The sequence below is a fragment of the Alosa pseudoharengus genome, unplaced genomic scaffold (genome assembly GCF_046254945.1).
Source record: "Alosa pseudoharengus isolate Yale_2024_CS ecotype anadromous, Long Island Sound unplaced genomic scaffold, YU_APseudo_1.1 YU_APseudo_1.1_scf_17, whole genome shotgun sequence".
Lineage (NCBI taxonomy): Eukaryota > Metazoa > Chordata > Actinopteri > Clupeiformes > Clupeidae > Alosa > Alosa pseudoharengus.
This window is the reverse complement of record NW_027468640.1, coordinates 6,533,349-6,543,347: the sequence shown is the minus strand read 5'-3', so window position 1 is coordinate 6,543,347 and position 9,999 is coordinate 6,533,349. Positions and strand designations below refer to the sequence as shown.

Below are 9,999 nucleotides of genomic sequence, written 5' to 3'. Positions count from 1 at the left end.
GTGGTGGTAGTGTAGTGGTGGTAGTGTAGTGATGGTAGTGTAGTGGTGGTAGTGTAGTGGTGGGTGGTGGTAGTGTAGTGGTGGTAGTGTGGTGGTGGGTGGTGGTAGTGTAGTGGTGGTAGTGTGGTGGTGGTAGTGTAGTGGTGGTAGTGTAGTGGTGGGCAGTGGTAGTGTAGTGGTGGTAGTGTAGTGGTGGTAGTGTGGTGGTGGTAGTGTAGTGGTGGTAGTGTTGTGGTGGGCAGTGGTAGTGTAGTGCTGGTAGTGTAGTGGTGGGTGGTGGTAGTGTAGAGGTGGTAGTGTAGTGGTGGTAGTGTAGTGGTGGTTGTGTGGTGGTGGTAGTGTAGTGGTGGTAGTGTTGTGGTGGTAGTGTAGTGGTGGTAGTGTGGTGGTGGTAGTGTGGTGGTGGTAGTGTAGTGGTGGTAGTGTAGTGGTGGTTGTGTGGTGGTGGTAGTGTAGTGGTGGTAGTGTTGTGGTGGTAGTGTAGTGGTGGTAGTGTGGTGGTGGTAGTGTGGTGGTGGTAGTGTAGTGGTGGTAGTGTAGTGGTGGTAGTGTGGTGGTGGTAGTGTAGTGGTGGTAGTGTGGTGGTGGTAGTGTAGTGGTGGGCGGTGGTAGTAACTCTGACTCACCCGCTCTCTACAATTACTGAAAGACTGGATTATCAATTAATCAGCTGTACCGTGGACTACGCAGTGTTGCGTTGTACTTTTTTGCTGTTACCAGACATCCCAAGTCTCCCGGAAGTTCCGGGAGTCTCCCTCATATTGATAACGGCTCCCTGATGCCCGCAAATTAGATCAAATCTCCTGGATCTAGAGCGAGCGAGCAATAGTGTGCATGCGAGACCGAAACTTCAAATCGCGCACACGACGGAGAGGGAAAGAGAGAGAGTGGGGGGGGGGGGGGGGGGGGGGGGGGTGCCTGTTCAAGACAGAGCATTCTGATTGGCCTGTTTCGCTACATCAACCAATCAGTTCAGTGTAGGCGGGGCTTTATCTCTTTTCTCCCAAAAATCAGTTCAGAACTTCAGAGGCAGAGTGCCCCAAAAAAGGAACATTTAAGACCTATTTCATATCAGACTATAAAAAAAATAATGATAGTCTTGCATGCTGCACTGTTTGTAAGCTAACAGTGACTTTAACATTGCCCATGGCGGGTTAAATGATTGCAAAAGTGTTGAGGTGAGTTTAACAAGTGTCATTGCATGTGCATATTATTCAGGCCTACTAGATGGCTATATGCCAAGGCTACATAAAAAGACCAAACTACCAATTACTATTAATTAACAAATATAGTCATTATAGGGATACCTCCCTGAAATGGATTTTTGCAGGTTGGGATGTCTGTGTTACTCTGAAGTTGTCCTTGTGAAAATAGCTGCACCTGCACACTTCCCACAGCATTCAAAGTGGCTCGGCTAACACGGCTACTTAAGAAAACCTCTCTCGACTAGGGCTGGGATAAACGATTATTTTTTAAACGATTAATCTAGCGATTATTTTTTCGATTCATCGATTAATCTAACGATTCATTTTTTCAGTCCGATTCGATTTCGATTCGATTATCTCCCCATTAATTCACTAATAGCAACTTATACATGTTTATTTATATTTATATAACAATAATTCTTTAACATTGCAATATATGTTTATTGCTCTTAAGATTCCAAAATAAAAGACTGAAGTGCAAGTACAAGTGCTAAGTATTCTTAGTCTGAGGTAGCATTCAATAAAGTTCAGTAGTATGTCTAATTGAGTGCCTGCCATTTTAAGACGTTCGTGTGGGAATCATGTGTGGATGCAATTCATAACGTAGTTCAAATAACAGTTCGTACTTCTTGAAAACACTTTTCCATTTCCATCGGGATTTTGCAAACAGAGTCAATAAAATGAGCCCTGCATGAGTAATACAAGCAGCTGCAAGTAAGCATGCTAAACTTGACATCCAAACTGTAGCCTAGGCCTATTCTAACGTTAGCTTTGAGATAGGGCTACTGCTTGATTGCATAGGCCTACTGTAACTTAACTTCGTTTAGTCTCCTCAATGTACTATGTTGTGATAAGACCTTAGCAGAGTTTACTTTAACTTGAATGCAGTGGTTTTGAACAAATTTGCGCAGCATGGTCACGATGCTAAGCGGATTTAATAGCAATGTAGCCCACTGTGTTCTATGCAGTGCTTCTATGTGGCAACAACAATCCTTCAACAATCGTGAATATTTTGTTAAATGCACAGAGGAGCAGCGGGCTCGTTACGAGAGAGCGGGCGGGGCGAGGCTGTGTGAGTAAAAAGTGCAGCTCAATGATATTATTTTATCTTATCTTTAATTTAAATAGCAGGCCTACAACATAGAACATCAATGTGTGGTGCCCAGCCACAGATTAGTCAACGTATGGAAAACACTGAAGGTGTAAAATTAAAAATATTTAGCAGCACACGTTATGCCTGACGAATCGACGCTCATATTTTGCGTCGACGTATTTTTTGCGTCGACGTCATCGATTACGTCGACGTGTTGTCCCAGCCCTACTCTCGACCCTACTCACGTTGAGAACTATCGTCCTGTCTCACTTCTCCCTTTGCTATCCAAACCTATTGAACAGACAGTCTCCAAACAGGTCTCAGAATTCCTCTCAAGAACAACCCAAATCTTTGCTTGACCCAAATCTACCTAGTTCCATGAGCTGCCACTCAACTTAATCAGCTCTGTTGTCTGTAACAGAAGCCTTAAAAGAAGTCAGAGCGACAGCTCAATCTTCGGTCCTCAACCCTGCTGCTCATTGAGCTTCACTGGCTAGAACCTGTAGCCGCCCACATTAAACTCAAATTACTGATGCTTGCCTACAAAGTCGTCACCGATTCTGCAAGGTGGTACTTGAATGCCCTCGTACAGGCACATGCCACCTCCTGACCGCTGCACTCCTCTGCAGCACCTGGCTCTGCCACCCGTACGCTCACAGCAATCCAAACGTTTCTCACATGTTGTTCCAACGTTGTTTCCCCGTTGGTGGAATGTGCTACCAGTTCCTAGCAGAGCAGGGCATCCCTCTCTATCTTCAAAAACCTCCTGAAGACCCAACTCATCTGAGAGTTCCTCCTCTCTTAGTGCTACTAACAGCTGGACATGCTCACCACTACCTTCCTCCCTATCCTGATTATCCCTCTTCTCCCTCCCTTGACTTCACTTGATCTGTTATTCTATTCTATGTGAGTCGTACTTATTGCTGCACTAACAATATCCTAGTGGCACTGTACCTTTATTGCACCTATATTGAGCCTGATTCTTGTAAGTCACTTTGGATAAAAGTGTCAGCTAAATGACTAAATGTAAATGGTACACACTGTAGGGGCAGAATTAACAATAACGTTGAATTTGACATGAATTTGCACAAATGTCTGTGTACCTGCAGAAATTATTACTATTATTACTAGGACAGCTTTTTGTGCGTAGAGCATTGATTTGGAACTGTAGACTTTTGTAATGGTAAAACATTTGTAACTGTAGGATGATTTGTAACTGTAAAACTGTTACATACCCATAAAATAGATTTATTAATTGAATTGCATATTTGTAATATTTAAAATTGCTTGTACAAATATTTTTTTTTTTCGGTTAAAATACTTTCTACAGTTTCAAAACTTGATACACACATACAAAACGTATGAGTCAATTTTGATTCCATGATATAACATTATAGCTATACCAGATTTACCTACAGTAGTAGCACAACTAAACATTGTGAAGCACATGGCCCTCAGTTTCAGAAACTGTCACAGAGCAGCAATGGACCCCTCATCATCTGTTCATACTGTGTATTTGAGACATGGTGATCTTATAAGAGTTCAAAATTAAAGCAAACCATGCTAAGCAATTTTGACTGAAAGGTGTTTAGCAACACTAACATCATAGTGTGTTTATTATGTTAGGCTATAACTAGGATAAGAGGCTAATATCAATCATATGCTTCATGCTTGTACAGGGGTCTGTCCTTGTAGATAGAGAAGATGTGATACAGGATGATCAAAGTGATGGAAGTGAAGAGAGCAGGTAATATGAAGGCTGCTCTGAACACAGTGAGAAGGATGAATAGAGGACAGCAGTGGAAATGGGAAGTAGTCAGGGCAATGCTGCAGAGCACTTAATAGTTACTACCCTATGAACCCTATGATGGGTCCTGGGGGGGCATCAGAACTGCTTATGCATAGAGGCCAGGATTTAGTCCTACGCCCCTGTCAGCTGTACTGTCCTCCTGGTAACGTTGTTGTATGTTGGAGTGCGCGGAAAGCTGCTTCATGACCGGTGATGAAATCATAGTGAGGAAGTACTATTTTATATCACGTTTGTTTAATGTTTAACATTCAATTAACTTAATTGACCGCTCGCTAACCAGTTGACATAAATACTTTAAGTATAAATACTTTAAGTCTGTCATTTCACCAAAAATGTACTTCCTCTACTTGTGTGTGCATTCCTCCTCCTTGTTGTTTCATGTAAAGTAAATGCAGCAACATCCACTAACCTTAATGTCTGCAGTGTGCAGTGGGGATCCTGCAGTAAAGCACACAGCTTTGTCTAAGCTACACTCACAAAGTGAACTTGTCAGTTAATCCTATTCAGTCTACTGAGTATTTCTGGTAATATTAATAAAGCAACAATGGTTGATTTTATAACATCACCACAACAACCCCACCTTAACTCCAGCTCTTTTATGTAAAGTAAATGCATAAGGACAGAGTAGCCGCACAAAGGTTCCTTGATAAAGGCTGTTTGCTGAAATGTCTGAGTTGAATAAATAATATAAATCACAGTGTGCGGCTACTCTGTCGTTCTTCTGATGATCTCCTGGCCAGCACCTCTACTTATGTGTGCATTCCTCCTCCTTGTGGTTCCATGTGAAGTAAATGCAGCAACATCCACTAACCGTAATATCTGCAGTGTGCAGTGGGGATCCTGCAGTAAAGCACACAGCTGAATCACTCCCAAGACTCCTGGTATGCGCCCACTCAGATCCAGCTCAGTCATGAGTAAGGGGTTTGAACCCACAGCTGAAGCCACAGCAGCACAGGCTTCCTCAGCAGCACTACTTCTCAGGAACCTGGACAAAGGCGGACAAGCAACCTTTTATCTCAGCTGGCATAAACATCACTGATGTGGGCATAAAAAAAACTCAAAAACTTTGGCAAGTGATGACCTTTTTATCAGGGGGAAGGATGCATTGCTACCCATTTTTGTGTTTGTGATTATTTTACCTGCTTGGCCTGATGCTGCAGTTCTTACAGATTCAGTTTTCTCTGCAGGGACTTAACTTATCTGGTCCTTTCAAATATTATGTTCATGTCTGGTCAATAGAGCCTAACTGAATCTCTATACAAGGAGTTTCCATCCCAACAAGAAGCCAACTGCAACAGACCATCCACAGAAAAATACTTACTGGACATTTGTCAGTGTACACTGTGGATCCTCCTTTAGGTCTAAAAGCAGTTTGACTCCAGATTTCCCTGGATCATTTCCTCTGAGATCAAGCTCTCTGAGGTGTTTGGGATTTGACCTCAGGGCTGATGCCAGACTAGCATATCCCTTCTCTGTGATACTGCATTCAGAGAGCCTAGAAAGAAAGGATTATTTAGTCAATGCAGTATGTAGTTTTCCAAGTATATCTAAAGGTTTTATAGGCAGCCAGTGTGTAGGTAGATTCCCTTTTGCAATACTGTAGTTTAGTATATTGAGTAAAAAGGATTTGATGTAGGGTGTTTTCACATCCATAGTTTTTGTTTGAGTTGAAAACCTGAAGTGTATTTTACAATAGAGAATTTACAACAGCCTGATATTGTTGTGTGTACATATAATGTGTGTAAAGCAGGGCCGTAGTCAGCATAGACATTGAGGGGGACGCCCCCCCCCCAATATTCAAATATGACCAAAATGTCCCCCACAATATACGGACATAGAAAAAGAAAGAAAGAAAAAAGCGCTATACTAGGCGATACCAACACACATCTGAAATGTAATCAAACCTAAATAACGCACAATATAGTGCCCTAGTGATGGTTCCAGAGTAGCCTACACCCCTGAGTGGTTTGTCCTGGTGGTTTTCCATTTTTCGTTAGTGGCGTGCCGTGCACTATCAAAAGCTTCCATTTACTGCACCCTACTGCGGTGAGGTAGGGCTGTCAACAACATCGCAAAAGCTACCGGTACAATTATCACAAAACTTGTTGGAAAGGTGTAGCACAGGGTAAGGAAATCCCATACATTTTTGGAGCCGATCAGACTCAAGGTAACACTGAAACATTTTCCATATTGTAGCCTATTCTCGCAATGATGGCGAAAGTGAAATGTTTTATTTTAAATGATGAATTTGTGCAAGCCTGTGTCATTCATTTCTTTCACATGTCTTTCAACATAAATAATGCTAGTAGTAATGCCAGAAATTACTGTTTATAGGCCTCTTAGAAATGGTTGTTGCATCTTGCATATTATTTAGATGCTCACTCAATCGCGCATCCATGCAGGCAAAACGTAGGAATCAAATGTGGCGATGGCACACTGTTACATCCTGGCTCAGAACGTAACAAAAACCAAGGAGGACACGGACACGAAATTGCCAAAATAATTAAAGAATTTACTTCAACAGAAGGACAACTATATACAACCGCCACAATGTATGGGTTAGTCAGTAGATCAGTAGTGTTAAGCAGTGTCGGCATGCAATGTTAGTGTAATGCAGAATAAAGGTATGAAAAGAAATCAAATACAAGACAACTCATAACGAACGGCAGACATGCGTCTGGAGTCACCCGCCATTAGCAGCGCGCGCCATATTGTCAAAGTCCGGCCTTTTTAAAGGCAGCAAATCAGGTGCGGCCTTAACAGACGCCAAAGCCACGCCTACAGGCGCTCGCAGGAGCAGCGGCAGCGCTCAGAGTCGTCACACGCCCCCCCTCAAAAGAAAACGAAGAGCCTCATGGGATCGTAGTTTTCAAAGCAAGGCCAAGCAAATTCAAAAAAGTCAAAGGATTATGGTCGGTGAAGATGGTCAATGCTACGCCAGAATGAATGTACACCGCGAAATGTTGTAAAGCCCAAATCAAAGCTAAAGCTTCCTTTTCTACAACTGAATAATGCAGCTGATATGAACAGAATTTCTTTGAAAAGAAACAAATGGGATGAAAGACTCCCTGATCATCAGTTTGGATTAGCACAGCACCAGCCCCGACGTTACTGGCATCAACCTGTAACGAAAAAGGTTTATCAAACCGCGGAGCGGCCAAAACAGGAGCAGAACAGAGAACAGACTTAACATTTTCAAACGCCCTCTGACAACTTAATGTCCACACATACTTCTCCCCATCCCTTAAAAGAGAGGTCAAAGGGGCCATAACAGTCGAGAAGTTTCGGCAGAAACACCGATAAAACCCCACTAACCCCAAAAATCGGCGCAAATCTTTTTTTGTAGCGGGAGGCGGATACTGCTGAATAGCCACGATTTTTGCATGAATAGGACGCACTTCGCCGTTCCCAACAATTTTCCCGAGGTACGTTACCGTGGCCCTGGCAAAGTCACACTTTGCCAGGTTCACCGTAAGTTGCGCCTCGGTCAAGCGATCGAACACTGACTTGAGCTTCTGCAAGTGCGAAACCCAAGTATCACTACAAAGGACCAGATCGTCAAGATATACAGCGCATCCATCTAAACCAGATATTACGACTTCATAAGTCTCTGAAAACTTGCTGGTGCGTTACGTAACCCGAAACTCATTACTGTATAAGAATACAGTCCAAATGGTGTAATAAAAGACGAGATGTCCCGTGCTCTAGTTGTAAGCGGCACTTGCCAATAACCTTTTAAAAGGTCCAGTTTAGTTACAAATTTGGCTGGTCCCACTTCGTCAATGCAGTCTTCAATTCGGGGTATCGGGAAACTATCACTTTTAGTGACACTGTTCACCTTACGAAAATCTGTGCAGAACCGAACCGTTTTGTCCGGTTTGTCAACAAGAATGCATGGAGAAGCCCATTCAGACGAAGAAGGCACAGCGATATTATTTTCAAGCATATACTGAATCTCAGCTTCCATCAGCTTTCGTTTATCTGGGGACACACGATAAAAACGTTGTTTAATCGGCACAGAGTCACCTACATCAATATCGTGTTCACTCCATGTTGTTCGGGATGGGGTGTCACCAAACAGAACGGGATATTTATTAATGAGCTGGATCAATTCGGCCCGCTGAGACGGCGGCAAATATGCAAACAAGTTATCCAGCTGGGCCAAACATTCCGAATTTGTCAAACGCCCCCTTAAAATTCCATCACTGGGTGAAACAAGCTCACCGTCGCTTTCGTTATCTGGGCCACATTCAAGCACTGGGGCAGAAGCTAAAACAGGTTTAACGCAACCCGAATCATAGTAGGGCTTCATCATATTAACATGGAACAGAGTGGACTTCTTCCTACGAGACGGAGTAGAAACCAAGTAATTTTCATCAGACACTTTTCGTAAGACAGTGTATGGACCATCAAACTTTGACTCAAAAGGTGAACCAACTAATGGGCGAAGCACAAGAACACGATCACCCTCTTCAAATGAACGAAGCTCAACTGTGCGGTCATATAAGCGCTTCATTTTTCGCTGCACGCACTCTAGATTTTGCTTCGCAATTTCACGCACTCGAGACAGTCGATCCTTGAAGCTATTCACATAAGCCTCAATACTTTTAGGCGGTTCAGTTTTATTTCCAACCTCACTCAAGACGGACAAAATTCCCTTAACTTTATGTCCAAAAACTAAGTCATTTGGGCTAAAGCCCGTACTCTCTTGGACAACCTCGCGAGCTGCCAGCATAAGCCACGGTAGAGCTTCTTCCCAGTCCGCATCTAATTGAACACTGTAAGCGCGCAAGAGCGACTTTATAGTTTGATGAAAGCGCTCAAGAGAGCCCTGAGACTGAGCATGATAAGCTGTCGACGTGAGATGCTTAATATGCAATTGCTTCAAAACCTCAGTAACAACACGAGAGGTGAAATTTGAGCCTTTATCACTCTGCACAAATCTAGGAATTCCAAAAATGGACACAAACTGAGACAGGGCTTTAAGTACAGATTTAGTCGAAATAGTGCGCAACGGATATGCAAAGGGGTAACGAGTGTTTAAGCACATGATTGAAAATATGTAATTGCTACCACTTTTCGATCGAGGAAGAGGACCTACGCAATCGATAACAAGGTGCTCAAATGGTTCTCCAATAGCAGGAATTGGATGCAATGGAACCGGCTTAAGCTTTTGATTAGGTTTACTCGTTATTTGACATGTGTGACACGTTTTGATGTAAGCAGACACATCCCTTTTAACCCAAGGCCAAAAGAAATGTCTGAGGATACGGTCATAGGTCTTCCGCACACCACCATGACCACACTGATCATGAGCCACCTGCAAAATTGAGTTACGATGTTTAGTCGGGACCACCACCTGGATTATAGCTTCTCCCACAAACTTATCCCACTGTGGCACCCACTTACGAAACAAAACTCCGTTATCAGTGAAATATCCACGGGCTGCCCTCAGTGCATCTGTAGAAGAAAGTGCATTAGCCATCAAATCAGCCAGCAACAGATCCTTAGACTGATCATGACCCAACTCCTTAGCTGACAAAGGAAAAGGCAAAGAGGACAAATCAGGCACACACAACACAGACTTTGAACTCTCCTTCTGATCATCAGCGTTAGATGCGCACTGATCAGAATGAGACATAGATCGGGTAACCACACAAACTGCATTTGAAGAATCTTGTTCACTAGCACAATTACTCTGGGGAACAGAAACGATAGGTGAAGGCGTGTCAGCCCAAACCCTTTTGCCCGCAATGGCATTGCCCAGGATCACATGAACTCCATCCACAGGCAGAGCTGGACGAACGCCCAAAACCACTTCTCCCTGCACAAAATCGGACTGAATGTTAAGTTTGTGTAGAGGAACAGATACAGTGCTCATCCCAATGCCA

General features: G+C 43.2%; 1 protein-coding gene across 7 annotated transcripts in view; it reads right to left on the bottom strand.

The window, feature by feature from the left end:
- LOC143127184 (NLR family CARD domain-containing protein 3-like) overlaps positions 1-9,999 on the bottom strand; it is a 110,011-nt gene that overhangs the window by 84,376 nt on the left and 15,636 nt on the right. For all 7 annotated transcript variants that reach the window (XM_076288517.1, XM_076288519.1, XM_076288520.1 and 4 more), the window contains exons 9-10: positions 5,430-5,603; positions 4,920-5,093 (exon numbers count right to left, since the gene is read on the bottom strand). In XM_076288517.1, the coding sequence (XP_076144632.1) occupies positions 4,920-5,093; positions 5,430-5,603 (348 nt within the window). The remainder of the gene's footprint in view (positions 1-4,919; positions 5,094-5,429; positions 5,604-9,999) is intronic.